General features: G+C 39.9%; 1 protein-coding gene across 1 annotated transcript in view; it reads left to right on the top strand.

Annotated features, from left to right (window-relative positions):
* DENND1A (DENN domain containing 1A) overlaps nucleotides 1-21506 on the top strand; it is a 502559-nt gene that overhangs the window by 262259 nt on the left and 218794 nt on the right. The window contains exons 9-10 of the mRNA XM_044920818.1: nucleotides 1191-1301; nucleotides 21266-21366. Of these exons, the coding sequence (XP_044776753.1) occupies nucleotides 1191-1301; nucleotides 21266-21366 (212 nt within the window). The remainder of the gene's footprint in view (nucleotides 1-1190; nucleotides 1302-21265; nucleotides 21367-21506) is intronic.

The raw sequence follows: 21506 nt of genomic DNA, 5'->3' as shown, positions 1-21506 counted from the left end.
TATGGTACCTGGTACTTGGTAGGTAGTCAGTATATGGGGCTATTAATTCACTCACTATTTATAAAGGTCGATGGTTAACCTGGTATTCCAATCAAAGAACAATAAATCATAAGATAAGTGCCCATTCTTATTCCCAACCCATTATATTGTTGAAAAGCACTTTATGCTATTTTGCATGTAAAAATCCACCTGGTTTACTTGAATTTATGGGTTTATAGCTCTTTCATCATTATAAACGGCAAACCCCTGGCAAGTAGTATTCCTTCCCTCCCTGATCCCCTTCATTTTCAGAGGATTATATTGTGTGGCATTGAAAACCTGTAACATTGAAGAAATTAACATATTCATGTGTATTATTAAAGTCAGGTGGGTATAGAAAGGGTTGCAGAAATGAAACACATTATATTTTTTCTGAAATCTGAAGAGTACCAATCTATAGTACTAATTAAAAGAAGCCCCGGGTACAGACAAAAGCTAGTTAAAACACTGCTTTGTCACCACTTCCTGCTGCTTGTCTGCAGTTTCCACCCCCCCCCCCCCCCCTTTTGAGTGAAATACTTGGAAATTGTAAATCTTCAAAATTGCTCTAATTCCAGCCGAGCCCTTTTAGACAATGTCAGCGATGGAGGAGGGGGACGCCGGCAGTGATGACAAGAGAGGAGCATGCCTAGCCTTTGCGGGTGGGATCTGTCGAACAGAAACGGGCTCTGTGCCAAAAAGCATTTTGGTCCCCGGGTCCTTTCTCTTGCCTAGACGTATGGTACGACACATTGGGAAAGTTCTAGGATCTGGGGTCAGAAGATCTGAGCTGCAGTCCGGTCTTTATCGCTTATGAGACTTTTTGGTCTTGGCATCCCTCTCTGAGGCTTGCTTTCCTCATTTGTAAGATTGCAGACTTCCTGTCCTGCTCACCTTTCGGAACTGATAGGCACAGCCGTGTGGTGCTGCCCGTGACCTCACGTAAACTGTAATCAGCACACAGAAGTGCTTCATCTCTGAGGTCTCTTCCAACTTTGCATTTCATGATTTTACACAAGCACGGGATTCGGTCTCCCAGGTGGAAAGAATAGGACAGGGGCAGAGGAGAGTATGCTTTCTGATGATCTTGTTTCTCATACTTTTTTTAAGATCCCGCTTGTAATAAAAACAAACAAAATAAGCCACAAATCTCCCCTTCTTGTTTCTCCTAGAGAAATCTGACAGAATATTTTGTGGCCGTGGATGTAAACAACATGTTACATCTGTATGCCAGTATGCTGTACGAACGCCGGATTCTCATCGTCTGCAGCAAGCTCAGCACTGTGAGTAGACAGTCTTGAGATGGGCTTTTTAATTATTTTATTTCAATGGAAAGATGTATCGGGAAGATGAAAGACAATTTTAGGAAAAGAAATCAGCCACAATCCCCTCAACATGTCATTTTCATTAATTATTCATGTTTCTTTACAGTGCCAGTGCATGTTTTCATTGACTCTTATAGCTTCACAATCAATTATAGTTTTCCATTTGGTCTGGGTATGAACACTTTGCATATTTTCACATACGCTTCCATCATTGTCATTTTTTTACATGTCTGTATCATATTCCATTGTACTGATATGTCATCATTTACTAAACCTTTCTTCTCTTGATGGCCATTTAGCTTGTTCATAGTTTCATCCTTTAGTAGATAATACTGCAGTGAACAATTTTTGGCTGCTTTTGATGGATGCAGTTCATAGTCTAATGAGTAGGACCATCAGGTCAAAGGACTTGCTGAGCACTGTGACTTAGGGACTGCCAGACTGCTTCCCAAACACACTGTGCTTGTTTATGGTGAATGCTGCCAGCCATATATGAGTTCCCATTTTTACTGCAGCCTTGCCAGAATTGTGTGTGTATTCATGCATATTTGTTTAAATTTTGCTAATAAAATAGGCATAAAGTGGTATGGCAGGTTTGCTTTATTTTTCTTTGGTTAGAGGTTACTGAATATTTTCCATGGGTTTATTTCCCATTTATATTTTGTTAATGTCTTTTCCCATTTATCTTATAGGACTCTTGTTTTTTGTTTGTTTTTTAATAAATTGGAATGAGGTCTTTTATATTGTAATAACTATTGCTATATGGATAATATAAATATTTTTCATATTCTATTTATTTGAGGTTTTTTTTTTAACTTGACAGGTACAGAGTTTATATCTTTCCCTATATTCTATTTTGAAAATTCTCAAACATAGAAAGTTGAAATAATTTTACGGTGAACACCCATATAACCCGATCTAGATTCTGCCATGAACATTTGACTACTCTTTCTTTGGCACATATTTATTCATCCGCCCATGCCACGTGCTATCCATCAATCCATCGTATTTTTTGATGCATTTTAAAGTAAATCAGTATATATCCCCCTAAATAATTGTGTATGTATATATTAACTAAAGTTCAATATCTGTTTATAGTATTATTTTTCTTTTGAGGTCAAGCTTGCATACAGGAATTAACTGGGAGTGGAATGCCTAACAGGTACTTCTCTGTTAGAGAGGGTAGAAGGACCTTCTGATAGTGAGAATTTCCCTAATGAAGGGTCTATGGATAAAACCAGTTGTGTATTTACCCACGAATACAAGGTGCCTAATAATGAAAACTTTGTGAGGCTGTTAGTTTTCTTTATGGTATTTAGTATAACTTCATTATTTTGTTATTTCTTTGGTATTGTTTGCTTGTCAGGAACTCACAATTTTTTGATTGTGCCAGGATCAGAGCACGCAGTAGGTGATAAAAGCATGGCCTTTGCCCTTGAGGGAAAAACATCCCAGGTAGCTTTTTTTTTTTGGCATTTTATTTTAAACTAGAAGTGCAGTTCATAATCTCAGGGCTTGAATATCCAGACAGTTTGGGAATGAGAAGATTGCCATCCAGATTTATTGCTACATCTTTATGAAGCCAGTTAGAATAAAAGTATAGTTGAGGAGCCTGGCTGGCTCAGTCGGAGGAGCCTGTGACTCTTATTCTCGGGATTGTGGGTTCGAGCCCCACATTCGGTGTAGAGATTACTTAAATAAAACTTAAAAAAAGAATAAAAGTACAGTTGAAAGAGTCTAGTCTGCAACCTGTTACTATTGCATTGGAGTATTAAACTTTAGTAGAACAAAAAAAAGACATCATATTAGTGTAATTTAAATTCCCTATAATATGATCGTGACTTTTTTTTTTAAAGATTTTATTTATTTATTTGACAGAGAGAGACACAGTGAGAGAGGGAACACAAGCAGGGGGAGTGGGAGAGGGAGAAGCAGGCTTCCTGCTGAGCAGGGAGTCCGATGCGGGGCTCGATCCCAGGAACGTGGGATCATGACCTGAGCCGAAGGCAGCCGCTTAATGACTGAGCCACCCAGGCGCCCCAATCGTGACATTTTTGAGCTCTTAATATGTGCCAGGCACTGTGCTAAGCACTTTGCATCTATTAACTCATTTAATCTTCACTATATCAGTGTGTAGTAAGTTCTGTTATTACCGCCTCCTTATAGATAAGGAAGAATGTACCTTCTATGTAATTTTTTGTTTAGATATAGTGGATTAAACAAATTTATTTCTGCTCTTTTCCAAAACTAAAATGAACTAAAGAATAAATCAGCAAGCACAAAGAGCAGATGTAGCAGAGATTTTTTTTTTTGCAGCAGAGATTTTTAAAAATACAGAAAATACTATTACCAATGTTATGCCAGTATTTAAAAACTAAGATGAAATGGACAGTAGAATACAACTTACCAAAATTGAATCAAAAAGAGAAAAATCGAATAGGTTATTTAATTTATAGAAATTGAATCAATACATAATTTTTTTTCCCCCAAAACACTCAGCTCAGATGGTTTTACAGGTATGTTTTATCAAACATCTCAAGGAACAGATCATTTCAATCTTAGGCTTCTTCTTGAGAGTCTAGAAAGAAAAGGGAATACACTCCTACTTTTCTTGTATAATGTTTCTTGTTTTAATGTTTAATTGTATAACCTTGACATTCAGCCACACAAGGAAGAGACATTACAAGAAAGTTTATCAGCCAATCTCGCTCATAAACATAGCTGTAAAAGTTTTAAATAAAATAGTAGCAAATGTATTTAAAAATATGATTCATAATAACTAAGTTGGATTTATTCCAGAAATGTAAGGTTGATAATACTAGAAAAATCTATTAATATAACTTACACATTAATATATTAAAAGGGAAAATTCATGAGGCACCTGGATGACTTGGTCACTTGAATGTCCGACTCTTGGTTTCAGCTCAGGTCGTGATCTCAGGGTCGTTGGATTGAGCCCCGCTTTGGGCTCCGTGAGGAGTCTGCTTGAGATTCTGTCTCTCCCTCTGCCCCTCCCCCTGCTCGCTCTTATACACGCACTTTCTCTCTTCCTCTAAAATAAATAAATCTTTAAAAATAAACGGAATATTCATATGGTCACCAGTAGATGGAGAAAAAGCCTGACTGTGTTCATGAACAGGAAGACTTGATGTATTGAAGATGTCCTTTCACTCTAAAACGATCTATAGATTGCATGCAGTTCCATTCAAAATCCCATTAGGATTTTATACAGTACTTGGCAAACTGATTCTAAAATTAATGCAGAAAAGTCCAAGGGAAGAGCCAAGACATACCTGAAGAAAAAGAATGGGTTGTGGAAGCTTGCTTTACCAGAATCAAAACTTTTTATAGAGCTGTAGTAATTAGGATGTTAGTAATGGCACAGGAATATACAAATAGTCTTGATGGAACAGGATAGACATTGCAGAAACAGGCCATGTTGGGGGAGGGGTGGCTCTTTATATACGACAGAGGTGGCATTGTAAAATCTGGGGGAATGGATGGATTTTTCAATAATTGATTATCTACATGGGGAAGAAAAGGGAGACAATTTCTTTCTTAACACCATGTGAAAACTGAATTCCAGATGGATCAAGGACTTAAAGGCAAAATTTTAAAACTTTGGGAAGACAAAATGAATAATCTCTGTGATCTCAGAGTAGGGAAGGATTTAATCAAATAATCCGAAACATACATTGCATATAGAAAAAGATTAAAATTGCAAATATTTGTTCATTAAAAAATACCATTTGGAGAATGAAAAGACACATCACAAGCGGGAGTTGAGATATTTGCCATATGTAAAACCGACAGAGGATTAATATGTGAAATATATGAAGAATTACTGCAGTTAAAAAGCAGAAGACAGGGCGCCTGGGTGGCTCAGTCGTTAAGCGTCTGCCTTCAGCTCAGGTCATGATCCCAGGATCCTGGGATAGAGCCCCGCATCGGGCTCCCTGCTTGGCGAGAAGCCTGCTTCTCCCTCTCCCACTCCCCCTGCTTGTGTTCCTGTTCTCGCTGTGTCTCTCTCTGTCAAATAAATAAATAAAATCTTTAAAAAAAAAAAAAAGCAGAAGACAAATCTATCAATAGAAACATTGGCCAAAAGCACAAATAGGCATTTGACAGAAGAAACACAAATGGCTAATAATAATGTGGAAAGATGCTCAACTACATTAGTAATCCTAGACAAGCAAATTAAAACTACAATGATTAAAACACTAGGTTTGTAAAAATTTGATATCTGATAAAGTCAAGTGTTATATTGAAATTGTACTGGAGAATTCATGTACTAGGCTGAAAAGTATTTGGCATAAAACTATTTGCATACACTCAAAACTCAGCAGTCCCATCCCTAGGTAGAACTGTGTGTGCGTGCCTGCTTGTGTGTGCACATACACGTACCTACACACACTGGTCATTTGTAGAGGGATATATGTACAAGCATGTTCATATATCCCATAGCAGCATTGGTTTTTTTGCTTTTGTCTTTTAAACCTGGACAGAGCCTGCATGACTACCAACAGAGAACCCCTAAATTATGGTATAGTCATCCAATGGAGTACTATATCAGGGAAAAAGAACTAAGCCACCAACATGATTAGGTTTCTTTTTTTTTTTTTTAAAGATTTTATTTATTTATTTGAGACAGAGAGAATGAGAGAGAGAGAGAGCACATGAGAGGGGGGAGGGTCAGAGGGAGAAGCAGGCTCCTTGCCGAGCAGGGAGCCCGATGCGGGACTCGATCCAGGGACTCCAGGATCATGACCTGAGCCGAAGGCAGTCGCTTAACCAACTGAGCCACCCAGGCGCCCCATGATTAGGTTTCTGATGAAAGAAGCTACAGAAGAATGTACAGTATGATTTCATTCACACAAAATTCAAGTAAGAAAAATTAAGTGGTGTATTATTTAGGGATACATACAAACTGCATGGGGGATGAAAAGGAATGATTAACACAAAATTCAGGTGGTAGTTTCCTCAAAGGGAGTGAAAACAGGGCGCCTGGGTGGCTCAGTTGGTTAAGCGACTGCTTTCGGCTCAGGTCATGATCCTGGAGTCCCTGGATCGAGTCCCGCATCGGGCTCCCTGCTTGTCAGGGAGTCTGCTTCTCCCTCTGACCCTCCCCCCTCTCATGTGCTCTCTCTCTCTCATTCTCTCTGTCTCAAATAAATAAAATCTTTAAAAAAAAAAAAAAAAAAGGGAGTGAAAACAGTAGAGTTGGGAAGAGGCATATAAGGGACATCAAAAATATTGTTTTCTGTCTTGAGGTTGGTTAGGGAATCAGCAGACTACTCTGTAAAGGGTCCAGTAGTAAATACGGCTTTATAAGCCAAACGGTCTTATAATTACTGGACTGCAACCTTACAGTTTACAATCCGTAAACTAGTGGGTGTGGCTGTGTTCCAACAAAACTCTATTTACACAAATAGGCAGACCAGACTTGGCGTTAAGGCTATAGCTTGCCAACCATGAAGTTAGGGTGCTGGGTTTGGGATGCTTAAGTTTTTTTCTCTTAAAAGTTGATTATATAGGGTGCCTGGGTGGCTCAGTCGTTAAGCGTCTGCCTTCGGCTCAGGTCACGATCCCAGGGTCCTGGGATCGAGCCCCACATCGGGCTCCCTGCTCTGCGGGAAGCCTGCTTCTCCCTCTCCCACTCCCCCTGCTTGTGTTCCTGCTCTCGCTATGTCTCTCTCTGTCAAATAAATAAATAAAATCTTTAAAAAAAAAAAAAAGTTGATTATATAATACACATACTTTTATATGTATATATATTTCAAAATTTTTGACAAGTTAAAAAAAGAAGGTACCAGGCCCCTTCATTGTGAAATTTTACAACAAAGGTATAGAGACAAAGCAGTTCTTGTATAAAGGTTAAGAATTGAAATTGCACGAGATTTGGCACTGGCAGTTCTCGAAACCAGAAGACAGTGAAACAGCATCTTGAACTTCTAGGGGGAAATGATTTTTCACCTGAAATTCCGTACATACCTAGTGGAAGCCCTCAGAGGAGAGTGGCATGAGCCCCTTCCATACCTGTCGACCTCCTGAGGTCTCTATTCCTCCACTGTGCTTATCCACCTGACTTCATTCAACCAGTATTTTTCATGGCACTATCTTAGACACTGGGGATACAACCGTGAACAAAATCGGCAAAAATCCCTGTCCTCCCGAAGCTTACGTTCTAATTCTAGGAGGTAGACCTTCAGCAAACTAGGTAAGTTAAATACATAGCACAGTAGCTAATGATGCGTACTAAGGAGTGTTGATATAAGGAAGGAGACCGAATGGGGAGGGTGAGGTGGTAGGCATTGCGGTTTTAGATAGATGGTCAAAGAATGCCTTCTTGTGACCCATCAGGGAATTCCTCCAGCCTTGAGCTCCTCTGTGCTGCATCACTGTTTTCTTCTCTACTGGCCATTCTTACGAGCTTGCTTACGTGGTATAATATCTCCCACACTTAAAAACAAAACTTCCACACCCCCTTTATCCCATTTTAATTCTCCCTTTTAGAACAAGATGTCTTGAGAGTTATTTCTATTTACTAATTCCTTTCCTCCCCTCTCCCCAGTCTTCTATCAGGATTTAGCCCCGTCCTCTCCACTGAAACAGCTTTTGTTCAGGTCACCAATGACCTCATATCAAGTAAAATTAAAATGAGTTAGTACTTAGAAAACTCTTAGAATAGTCTGGCATGCGCATGTATATATATAATGTGTGTGTGTGTGTGTGTGTGTGTGTAATAAGTTACTAACATCTGTAATGGGAAGTCAAATATTGTTTAAAATTTAAAATCAAGAAATTGTTTAGAAATAAGGAGATAGGGGCGCCTGGGTGGCTCAGATGGTTAAGCATCTGCGTTTGGCTCAGGTCATGATCCCAGGGTCCTGGGATCGAGCCCCACATCGGGCTCCTGGCTCGGCGGGGAGCCTGCTTCTCCTTCTCCATCTGCCTCTCTCCCTGCTCATGCTCTCTCTCTCTGTATCTCTGTGTCTCAGATGAATAAATAAAATCTTTAAAAAAAAAAAAAGATAAATACTGTGTCGAATGTGATTACTATGAATTAAGGTTAAGGACAGCTGCTTTTCAGTATAAGCCTTTTGTACTTTTTTGTCTTGTTTTTAAGGCTATAAACATGTATCACTTTGACTTAAACTTTTTTTAACAAACAGTTGATTTTTAACTGTGTTCTGAAATTTACTGATTGATGGTAGAAACCTTTTCAGGGAGAGGGGGGAATCTCCTTATATCTCACATGTGATCAGCATCCCGATGTGTAATTTCTTTGGGGATAAAGTAGCTGAGCAGACATCAGTTTTATCTAAGCCTTTGGACTTCTCCAATTTCAGAATTGAAAGTTTTCTAATTGTTGCCTTTTATTTCCTCAACAGTGGCTTTTTATTATCTTTTCAATGAGTGGCAGAACGCAAAGGTTATTTTAATAGCCTGACGTTTCTGATGACCCTCTCTTGACGAACCCAGATGTGGCCTATCATACTTTGGCAAACCCCATTTTTCTCAATTTTCTTTGGTAAGATGTAGGCTTGATGCTCCTCAGGACTGTCAGGCATCTGAAAGATAAAAGCTGTCAAACACTCCAGAGTGCCATTTTCTATAAAGATGACTGTGTCAATAGAAACAAGCCCAGCAGTGTTTAGTTCAGAGTCAGGTAATACTCATTTCAGGCTTTCTGGGTCAATAATATGATATTCTGTATAAGAAAAATGTGAGTTTTTGTTCTCTCTGCTCAGTTAATGTGTATTGATTGTTTTTCCTTTATAAATGATAAATAGGGAAGGCTTAACTAAATCATGTTCTTCTAATGTAAATACGTCACTGTGATCTCTTTTAGCCCAAAAGCCCCATTTTTCTTCCAGGTTTTTATATCTGAGTTTAACTCATGTTGCTTTTTGGTAACTCTTATGGATAGCAGGTAGGTCTAAAAGAAGACCTTTATGGAGGTGATATCATGTAATTTCAACAGCAGTCCTGGAAGCTCAGTATTATCCCCATTTTGCAGAATGGCTTATCTACTCAGAAAGATGGAGTAAGCTGACCAAGGCCATGTCGTAGATGGGAGAGACAGACATGCAGATGGGTCCTTGTGATACTGTGTGTCTTCGGGAAGAAACAACTGGGAGAATTACACATAGAGATGAAGCATAGCCCCTTCAAAGTGCTTGCCTTGGGGATCAAGTTCTGTGTATTGGGTGTCACCTCAAACTATTGTCAGAACGCTTGCATGGGAACTGTCTAAGGAGCCAGAGGTACATTGTTAAGAATATCCATCCCACTGAGGGAATTTGAGAATTCTCCTGGAGAACCACAAAGATAGTCTGAGCCAAGCCTAGAGGATAAGGTGGCTGATGGAGCTGAGTAATACTGGTTTGGGTAAAAAAAATCAGTCCTGATTGTATAGTAAGTAGAGGAACTTCTTGTGTAGCCTGTAAATAGTTCCAAGACTTGCCAAAGAGGCATGTTGACCGCATCCGTGGACTAAGTATGTGGAATGCCCTGTGTTTTGATTCATAGCCTGTATTTTATACGGAAGGTCCCCAGTTTTCCCTCACACCCTGTTAAAATTCTTTTAAGGTAACCTTTTTGAACTACTTAACTATGTGCCTGGCATTGTGCTAATCATACATGTAGGTGTTCATTAGTACTTAGAGCAACCCTAGGAGCTAGTTGGTTTTCTTGTCCTGTTGTAGATGAAAATGTTTGGCACTGGAAGAGTTGAAGTGCCTTGTCTGAGATGGGATTAAGACCCATTGCCTTTGAATGCACATTCAAAGCTTTTTATTTTGGATTTCGTGAGCACTTACTCTGTGCCTGGCACCACTTGGCACCAGGGAAACAGAAGGCCGGTATGTGAATTTCTCACTGACACGCTCACCCTATTAGGCAAAGCCCCGTTTCCATGAGCACTGCTCAGATTCAGCCCACTCTCTCTGCGGGTGGTTAGATGCGCCCCTATACGAGCCTTACCCCTGCCGTTCCCCTGCCATGAACACAGCCTTAGTGGGTCCCTGGGGCATATCTTCCGCAACTCATTGTTGCTTCTGGGCTCCTGTGCTGCAGTTCCTTCCAGCCCCTGGGCATCTTGGCCCTAATCGCTCCTTCTATAATTTAGGGGTAGTATAAGAAGTTTTGTAAACTGAGAATACCCAGTAAATGATGACAAAGGCATATTTACTTTCCAAAGGAATGTATATTTGTTTTATTCAGCGGATGCTTTTTAAAAACATGTTCTGAGGAAGGAAGCACAGTTTAGTGGCAAGACCACTACCTGATTAATTGAGCTTCCACACCTAATTTTTGATGTACTGCCCATAACTATGAAAAGAACTGTGACTTTTCTGATAGTACCTCATTTAGGGAAGAAAAAAAACCAACTGATTTTTCTCCCTGTCAGTTTCTTCCTAAGTATTAGTCCCAGAGAACGTGGGTGATACTTAGTGTAGGGGTGAAGGGGTGGGGATGGGTGCCCTCCCAACCTCACCTCAGGCCTGTCCCACCCACTCCCCCTAACAGCCTCCATTATCTCGGCACCACCTGGTCTTGTCACCTAAGAAGGGCCAGGTTGTGCACTATGAGGGTTTTCAGATCTGGCTTCGTTTTCACTTCTTTCTTGATGAACTCCACCCGTTCATGCCTATGCCAACCTGTATCATGGGATGTGCACCCGAATGACGTGTGTCAAGCTTTCCTAGCTCTTCTAGACTGGAAATAACTAATCCCGTTTGCTTATCTGCCGATCTCTCGAAGCAGAGGTGAGAGTGGCAGTTTAAGAAGGTTGGAAATACTGGACCAGAGCCAGGGCCTCTTTGCCTGCACACTCCACTCTGCATGTTCCAGCCGTAGGAACAAACTGCATTATTTTGTTTCAAACTGTGCTCAAGGGAAGCCAAGACCTTGTAACTGGAAACTTACCAAACAGAGAATTCTAAGACTAAATTTAGTGTTCTATTTAAAAAATAAAATAAATCAAACATTTTGTTTGTTCATCTTTTATATGTTAAAAAAGAGAGATTAACCTAGTTCACACTAACAACCTAAGAAGAGTATTCAAAGAAGTGAGAAGAAAACTAATCCTCTCAGTGAAGAGGGAAATCCTTAACAAAATGTAGTAAAGGGGCGTGAAATACAGACTCTGCAGCCAAACTTTCAAATAGTGTAGCCTCTCTAATCTTCATCACATAAAATTTTATTGTGGCTCAGAGAATATTAAAAACTTAGAAAGAAATGAAAGGAACTTCCATCGGCAGGAAGTAGGAGAAAAGATTGGTAGGTTTTATTTATGTGGTTTTTCTCTGGTTTTGAAATGTAAATACAGTTAACTGCTTTTTGAACTATGTTCTTCATTTAATTATGTGTGAGTTAGTTTTCTCCCGTTTGTGTTGAACTATATCTAGAATGAAGAACCTTGAGATGTTATAGAGGCTCTGTAATATAGAGAGCATCAACAGTTTAATTAGTGATACTTTAAAAATTGCTGTGATTTCAACCAGCCAAGGTATCCCTAACTAGTTCTTGCTCTTCCTCTCCTGCTTCTGCTCCCATTGCTTCAGTGAGCATTAAGCCCGCCTTGGGCTAGACACAGGATTCAGATTGCTAGTGATCCCCAAACACTGATCCATGGGTTATTTGTGTTAGAATGACCCAGAGAACTTGTTAAAAATCCAGGTTTGGGAGTACCACCTCCAGACATTCTGGTTCAAAAGGTCTAGCATGAAACCACAAAAAGTCTATTTTTTTAAGGTTCCTTAAATGATTGATATACAGCCAGATTCAGAAACAGTGAATAGACCGTTCTCTAATAAGACAAAAACAATATTTATTTTTTGATTACTGTTATTTTGCATCATTAGACTAATTTTCATTTTGAGACTACATAATGGAGCCTGATTAAGTTTGTTTAGAAGACATGACTACAGGCTAGCACAATTCTTTGTTTCCATGTTTCTCTTTAGGAGAGCTTTGATTTTGACACTGACTAGTCTAGGATCAGACAGAGCTAAGTATGATCTGTGTAAGCTGTCAATAATGTTGGTTGCTGATGCAGTCCACCATTGTAATTTAGGGTGCATGTGTGTAAGGAGAGAGAGGTGAGAGTTCTTTTTAGGCATTGCATTGAGAACATGGCCGAGAATCTTATTTATTATTTTAGTGGTGTGGTCAGTTTGTGAAATAGTATATTCTTTAGGTTAAAGGACTGATTATAGCTTACTTTTATATGACTCTTAAGAATCAAATCTCTACCAAAAAGCACTAACGGGTAATATTCAAGTCACCGATATCTTAATATGCTTGAAAAGCCCTAAATGGCACCCATGTTGGCAAATGTCATGTGGATTTTATTAAAGAAATTTGAGCGCCTACTAGGTGCTAAGTCAGCAAGAATAAGGACTCACGATTTCCTGTGGTTTCTGTAGGCTGAAAGTGTGGTCACTTTGGTGAGCCTTAGTGTGATGTGAGATTAGACTGTGCTGTTAGGTTGGTACAGATCTTATGCAAACTCACATTTTTTCTCTTTTACTATCTTGATAGCTATGTAGTCTGCCAGCTAGATGATTCAGCCAACCATGCTGGTGATCTTTTCCCAAGAAAAAGGACAGCAGGGCTGTATGAGAGAGAACCAGACTTCAAGTCAGGATGCTTTTGTTCAGTTCCTACCTGTGTACTTAATCCTCCCTAACCATATGGCTTTGGGCAAATTACTTGATTTTTCTGAATCTTTCTGTCCTCTTGTGTAAAAATGGGGATAGTATTAATACCCACCTTAAGCCTGTTGAAAGAGTTCAGTGGTCGTAGATGTGAAGCACGTCACCCAGTGCTGGGCACATACTGCTCAGTCAGCAGAGGTTAGTTGACTCTAAAGGGCAGTAAAACCTGATTTGACTTTAGAAGCAAAGAGGGCTATAGAGATCCTGGAAGTGTTGTGAAGTTTTAATTAGTATCGCTGGTGATAGTAGATGGTGAATGAATCCAAGCAACAAAGAATAGTCATGGCAACTCATATGAGGTTTTCCACATCCACCCACTTCTCATTAGTCACTTAGTCATTGACTAAATTGTCATTTCTTGTTTGAGTCTCCACGGTCATGACTGCATAGAGGCTGAGAGGCCTAAGAAGTTGCTGTGTGTACTTGACCCAGTGTTACCACCTGACCACGCTCCCGGAGAGGAGGACTAGCAGCTTCCTGTCTTCATCCGTCCAGACTCTGCTCTGATGTCTCTCTCGCTCGCTCTAGGAAGCAGGCCTGATTCTTGCCCCAGGCAGAATTAATGATTCCTTCTTTATGTGCTAACACACTTGAACCTCTGTTATACCACCTCTTTCATAATGCCTTTGTGTTGAAGTTGATTGTTTGCATTTTGATCTTTCTCTATTTTAAATTGCTTGAGGGCATGGCTTGTACACATAGTGAATTCTCAGTAATAGTCGGATTAATACAGATCCTAGCACAGAGGCAGTTTCCTGTGAGCTAAGAGCAGACTCCAGAGCTAGGCTCCCTAGGTTCATCTCCGAGCTCTGCCACTAGCTCTATGACCTTGCACAAGGTCCTTAAATATGTAGTCACCTTGGTTTCCTCATCTGTAGAGTGGGGACAGTAGTGTTACCTACCTTACAGGGCTGTTACAAAGATTAAATGAGTAAACTAATATAGAAGCACTTGGAACAGTGCTTGCAGTAGTCAATGCAGAGGAAGTGAAGTGGTCACGGTGGTAGCTATATTACAGCTTCAGTCTTTCTGAGTTTACTAGTATTTTCGAAGGTTGGATTTGCCTGAAAAAATGCTACAGGGAAGATTTTTTCCCCACATGCCTTCAAATCTAGTGACTCCTACCACCTGAAGTTTCCTGTTTTCTTTATGTACAGATACCTGATAGATAGGTACTCATGATTCCATGTTCAGTTATGCTACCTTTCTTTTTTTTTTGTAAGATTCTTTTTAGAGTGTGCGTGCGGGGTGGGGGGGGTGAGGCAGAAGAGAGAGAGAGAGAGTCTTAAGCAGACTCCATGCCGAGCGCAGAGCCCGACTCGGGGCTCAATCTCATGACCCCATGACCTGAGCCAACGCCGACTGTGCCACCCAGGTGCCCAGTGCTATCTTTCTTTTTTTTAAAAAATGTGATTCTTTATGAAAGCAGCAGTGTAAATTAGCTAAACATAAATCATGATCTTAGAAATATTTTCAAAGAACTATTAATATCCACTTATATGAAACTTGAGGTGGCCGATAGATTTCTTTTTCAGTGCCAGCTTAGATCCATTGACAATGGTTGCGTGTTCAGAGGAATCCTCAGGCCGTGTCCTGACTCCACAGTTAGTAATGTCTGTCACAGGCACAGAATGGAGGAGTGACAGCACCTTGCTGTCCCTGTATTAAAATGAATTATCAATCTCAATGTAACTTTGCCTTTTTCTCTTTCATCTTAAAGAAAAGGCTTCACTCCCCTCACTCTTGGTGCTGTGGGCTTATTTACATTATAGTGTGCCATACCATCGTTTCTGCCTCTGTTTTGAAAGCTAGAGCTTTTCTCTGGCAGTTTTAGTTGCTTTGATATTTTGCAGTGTCAGATCTTGGCACAAAAGCTTGTTGCCCTGGCTAATAACTTACTCTATTTACTTTACCTAGTAGGTCGCTTTTTAAAAAAGGAAAGAGAGAAGTGATTAAGCAGGTGATCTCCTGAGAAAGCTTCCTGTTGACTGGATGATCTCGCTCTTAGATGCTCGACTCCGTGTTGGTGTGCTGGATATTTTTTTTTTCCCCTTCCCTTTTGCCAGAGGATAGTGGAGAAGCAAGAGGTAGGATGTGTTCCATCCAACAAAGAGAAACTACTGGAAGAAAGATTGCCCCCACCCCCTGCAAAAAAATATATGTATATATATATTAAAGAAGCATTACATTTTGGCTTCTAAGAAAAGCAGGACATTCTTTGCTCTTTTCCCTCTTTCCACGCACATGTCTGGCATCTGTCTAGACCAGCCAAAGGTCTTTGATTTCTAAGGCTTTATAAATTGTCTTTCTGTTAAAGCATCTTTGATAGTTTCTTAAAAGCCAACTCTTCCCTCACTAAATATAGTAAACACAATTTGATCATAGCTGAACCGTTTATAATGAAAGGTTTTTCTCATACCCTTGGAAGGGTTGAGTAGATTAACTTTCATAAAGTACCTGCAAAAAAACTTTTTGTTGATCTCATAGTGGGTTTTCTATTTGAGAATAAATAAAAATCAAAAACAAAGTCAGCAACACGGTTTGAATCATGGTACCGTTTATTTCTTGATGACTACAAACATGGTTTAGAATTAAATAAAAGAATCCGGTTCGCAAACTGGGAGAGCTAACAACTTCTACAAGACACACAACGTTTTCTGCAACTGTTCTACTTAGGATGATTCGTGGTTGAAATGAGTGGACTTAAAAATGACCTATCTTTAAAGCCTAGTAATCTGGTATTCTTTCTGTACTCTTTGTTTTGATCAATTTCCTGGTGTTTGGCTTCAGAGGGGAAATCGAAATTCTGCCTCAAACTAACCCTGTGATGAAGCAGGTGTCAGTCTGATCTTTCAGCATCCTGAGATCTAGGATGTGAAGAATGACTGTGACCATCTGATTTTTCCTCTGTCCGCCTTTAGAACTTGGAATCTCAATATCTTTTAGAAATGTGCAGCTTCTAATTATGATCTCTTAAGCAATTACTGTTCGTTAAATGTCTGGTCATCTTGCCTACCATTCCTCATGGTATTAAGCTGGAGGCATTCTTATATTCCCCAATGTTTGCCCAGCGCCTGCTCTGTGTCAAGCATAGTGAGATAGGGAGGGGAAATCAAATGTGGTCTCCGTCCTTGAGGAGCTCCCATCCCTGGTCTCCTAAGATCATCTACCTCTGAGATATCCAGAGTGTTGGGGGCCAAGCACCGGGGAAGGCTGTGCCCTCCACAGTCAGGTGTTAGGGCTGCGGTGGCTGAAACGTGGTAGTTCCAAGGTAACACAGGAATTCCAGGTGGGCCCCTGTAACTGCAGACCTGAAAAAGTAAGACTAGCTTTGAGACAGACTCTGTTTTACTTACACTTGGTATAGCTGAAGAAGGTGAGCTGGGGCAAGGGAGGCACATTCTTCATGTCAAAGGATGGTAATTCCTCTAGATCAGAAATTGTCAAAGCTGGAAGAGGGCACAGAAGATGACAGAATCCAACTTCTTGTTTTTCCTGTAGGTGAAATTGAGACCCCGGAGAGGAAGCGGCTTGCTCAGATCAAAAAGAGAGTTAATGGCAGCTCCATGCAAGTATATGAAAGGAAACATGACAGAAAGCCAGACTTTGAAATAGGTGTGCCAGATTGGGGTGTAAGCCTTTCCATTTGACCAGCAATCATTATGCCCTTGTCTAGAATTTCCAGTGGATTAAAGACAATACAACACCCTAGTTTATATAACTAACCCCCAGGAAATTATCAGATCTGTGTTTGTTTTAAAAATGATTATTTTCTGTTAATTGGTATTTTACCCCAGATATTTGGTCATCTAACAGCAAGGCAAACATATTTCTACGTAATTTGGCCGTGCTGGTAGGAACAGTGTCGCACCTGGTTCAGGCTCCTCAGCATGGTGTGCAGGCACAGGGTGGGCAGTCAGAAACCTTTTTAGTTAATTTATGCATTGTGGAAACACGGTGGCCGTTATAGTCTGACAGACCTGGATGTGAGTCCCAGTTCTGTCACTTATGAGCTGTGTGGCTTTGGGCAAGTTATTTCACCTTTGAGGCTGTTTCTGCATCTGTGAAATATGGTGATGAGTGTGTACGTATGTAAACATGCACGCTTCTAAAACAATACTTTTCAGTATCCTAAACTGCTAACATGGTACCTGGCACATATACTGTGGGGATTCCTTGGGGTTTTTTTTTCTTATTTGTTTGTTTGTTTTAAGGGGAGACTCTTACTTTTGTTTCATGTTAAACTGCAGAGCTACCATTAGGAATCAGCCAAGGAACTAGAATCAAAGACTGTGGCTATCTAGGCATTATATCTGAGAACTACCTTAAATTAAGAAAAAAAAAAATATGTCTACACACACACACACAACCACATACACACATACATAATGTCTTCGTGATTTTTCAGCTCTATCATTGATCACTCTCCCTGTCCTATCCCTGTTGCCTTCTTTCTTTCTCTCCCTTTGCCTCAAAGAAAACTAATGGAGCCATACAGAAAGCTCCAAGATAGAACTGACCTTGTGCACCTTTAATTGAGGACAGAATTTGCTAAAAGTGTGTCTAGAAACCCACCAGTGGTTTACTTTACAATCTGTGTCCTGGCTAGACTGGCTGTTGGCTGTATAATTTGTCTAGTTTTGTCTGGAGTCTTAGACTATTCAGCTGCTTCAGGGCAAAATCTTTTGGGGTGTCATTAAATGGGATTGATAATTGGCTTCTGATGAATATTCATTGTGACTAATGACTTTGGGCAAATTTTACACATACTATCTTTCTATTCTCCCACTGAGTGAGATTTTGATAGGATCATTTTCTTCAACTTGCACTTCAATTAAATATTCAGAATACCCCTTTGTTGACTATAATTCAAATTGTATACTTTTATTACTTTAAAATTTTGTATTCTATAAGGAATGAGCATAGGCTTTTAGGAACCTTATTTTTACAAATGGAGTTGGCCTTAGAGTTGTTTTTAAAATAAGTGGCTAATGATAATTTATGGGATATAATATTATTTCTGATTAAGCACAGGTAAATCATAACACTTTTCTTATGGTTGACTCACCACTATTCCTAAGTAATGATGTACATTGTTTTGCCACTTTGCATTTTGGAAAAGAGCCAAACAATTCTCTTTTTTGTTTGTCTGTTTGTTTTCTTAACCAAATGGGTAAATTCATTTTACTCCAATTACAGAGATTTGGCTTTTAGAAAACCACCAATGAGAATGATGATCAAGCACCTTTAAAGTTCAATTTTTATGAGGAATAGGTAATTTTAAAATCTTGACATTTAGCTTTTAGGTCTTTTTGAGGGAAAGGAGACATGAAAAGAACATTGTCTGGAGATAAGATCTCTGTCGCTTTATTGCTTGAAATAGGATTTTGACTCAAACCAATTCAAGCTAAAAAGAGGGAAATAATCAAGTTCTGTCTTAACCAGGAACATTCTTTGGAATGACTTTTCCAAAGAGAATTACAAATGAATTCATGTGATGAGGACATCTTATATTTGTACAGCACCTTAGAGATTTTAAAGTGCTTTTACTTATTTATTTGATGTGTTGTAGAGTTACAGAATAGGCGTATTATTGAAAGAAAGGAAAGAAAGAAAGACAAGAAAGAATGAATCCATTGACATGACTTGCCAAAGGTGGCATATTTGTGTGTCTAAGCTTGCCATTATTGTTTTGGAATTTGAGTCCTATACCCCACTCTGTGAGACTCAGGAAAATGTTGGTCCAATAGCTAAAAGCCAGGCCACTAACTATCTTTATATTGTGAATATATTTTAAGTAGGAATTGCTTTTTATTTATGGAAGAAACATTGCATCGGCTCTCACTTGCAGAGATGCTGTGCCACTAGGGACACGGAAGGGAAGAGAGGCAGGGTCTTCCTGGAGTTTACAGTGAGAGGACCGGCATGCAGACAGGAATAGTGCCATTAATAATGGGGGCTTATGCCCAGAAGAGCCATGTGAGGAAAGTAGTGCTTTCACAGAGACCCAGAGGAGGAGTTTGCTAGCGGCACAGATCCAGGAAAGGAGTACATAGCTACTCTTAAGTCTGAAACGACTTATTCAGAGGCTGAACTTGGAGAAGGCGGCAGAGGCTGTGGCTGGAGATGCTGCTCTCCAGGTAGACTGGAAGCTGGTGGAGACACGCCTGCTCCCGACGTGCCCCCAAAGACTGCTGAGGAGGATGTGACATGACCGGACCTGCACTTTAGTATGAGTCCTTTGACAGCTAGTTAAAGGATGGGCAGGAAGAACTGGGGCCCAAAGCCAGGGTAACCCTCCAGCCTGACTTCAGGGTACAGTTGGAGTGAAGTTTGTTCATTTTCTCCCCATTCAGCACCAGCAAAGATTTTTCATCTCTTCTAACCCTGAAGAGATGAGTCATGTAAAATATGACAGCCTTCTCTATATGGAATCCTACTGAAATGGGTTGAGAAGGGATGGATTAAACCTACAAGCCTTGGCAGAGTCGCTGGGAACAACTCTTGAGAGCTTGCTGGATCAGCTCCTGTTCATGGCATGTACCTGATTTAAAGAACAGCGTCTGGAGGGAGAAGGAAGGGGAAGAAAGTAGCGGCCGTGGATTTAATACACAGCTTTCACAACTGGGAAACATCAGCAGAATATCCAATTTAAAGCTGTTCAGGTTACACTAACCTCTGGGATTCTTTTAACTGGGCCTTGGCACGTCACTCTTTCGCCACGTAAATGTCCTTCTGTCAGCGAAGGCCAGTTAACAGCTTCCAAAAGAAGCAAAGACCTCATGGGAACAGGCTTCCCAGAAACCAAAGAAACATTAAAGAAAAAAGGCAGAAAGAAACATGTGTTGTTGGCTTTTGTCACTTCATAGCCATATCTCTAAAGGTGTTGGGGTTTTTTTTCCTTCTTTCACTATACTGAATTTTGTAGCAATTTTATCCCATTATATCTCTGTCCCTAATTTTTTAAATTATATCAGATCCTGATAGGCTGTGTCTAGCTCTTAAGAAAAAGAAGGAATATGAAATAGGGGCATGTCAAAAGAAGAGGGAGAGGAAGGATTAGTCAGTAAACAGTGCTGGGGCAATTGATTAACTATGTGGAAAAAATAAATTCTCACCTCTGTCCTTAAACCTAAATTAATTCCAGATGGATTAAAGAGTTAAATGCTGGGGAAGAATTTGGAGGCCTTTCTCAGTGTAACAGCAGTAGAAACCATCATGAAGGATAACATTTGTCTGTGAAATTATTTAAACCTTCTCTCCCCCCCACCCCTGCCCAGTTCAAAGGAAATTGTAGAAGGATAAGTTATTTTCAGAAACATTACAGTTAGTATCCTTTGTATATCCAGTGTTTGCTTGTGAATCACTTTCAAAAAATGCTAATACTAGTGGACTAAGAATATGAACAGACCGTTGATCTATGAAATATAACCAAGAAACATGACAAGATGTTAAGCCTTAGACATGATCAGAGGAATAAAAATAAAATCCAAATAGATATACTTCCAAAGCTACTAACTTGACTACAGTTCTTAGCCCTGGTGAGGTGTGGAGAGGACATTCTAGTGCATGGCTGTGGGAGTGTAAAGAGCCTCCATCCATTATTTATTATATTAATACATTTATTATACTTAAACTATAGTTACTGTCTCTGAATCTTACATCTAGGAACCATGTATAAAAATTATTGACATGATCTGATTATATATTGTAATGTTGGGAGAGTGGTTAAATATAGTGTGGGAAATTCATTGAGTGTCATTAAAAGATACATCTTCTAGGAATATTTAAGGATGTGGGAAAATGCCAGCAAATAAACGTAAACTTTAAAAGAAGGCAAATGAGCACTGTATTTACAGTAATCCTAATTTTATTAGAAAGGGGAATAAAAGTGCTTTGTTGGTAATTCCCCCAAATGTCAAGTTATCTTCAGATAGTGGAAGGCTTTTATTTTCTTTTGCCCCTTTTTCCATTTTCTAAACTTGTTACCGTCGTTGTGCATTAGCTTCATAATCAGGGTGGGAGGAAGATTTCTTAGGAGAAGCAAGCTCTTACTAAATTTGAATTCAAGTGGTTGAGTTAACTCATATTTCTAAAAATGTCGAGAAGTAGGTATTGAATTTTATTGCTCACCTCCAACAACAGCGTCTCCGCATGTGGATTTCTTAGCTCTGAAGTTTTGGTTTGCTTGTATTACAGTTGACCGCCTGCATCCACGGGGCCGCCGCCATGCTGTACCCCATGTTCTGGCAGCACGTGTATATCCCCGTCCTGCCTCCGCATCTGCTGGACTACTGCTGGTAAGGCTGCTGCTCACCCCGCTGCTCACCCCGTTCCCTGCTTCTCCTTCTCCAGCACCTGACGAGGACGTTAGGGCCGTCCCTTGTAATGCAACTGGTGATTAAACTGAAACTATTAACTTCAAAACGACGTGCATTTT

Source organism: Neomonachus schauinslandi, chromosome 13 (assembly GCF_002201575.2).
Source record: "Neomonachus schauinslandi chromosome 13, ASM220157v2, whole genome shotgun sequence".
In the NCBI taxonomy this organism is placed as follows: Eukaryota; Metazoa; Chordata; class Mammalia; order Carnivora; family Phocidae; genus Neomonachus; species Neomonachus schauinslandi.
This window is presented reverse-complemented; position numbering and strand designations above follow the sequence as displayed.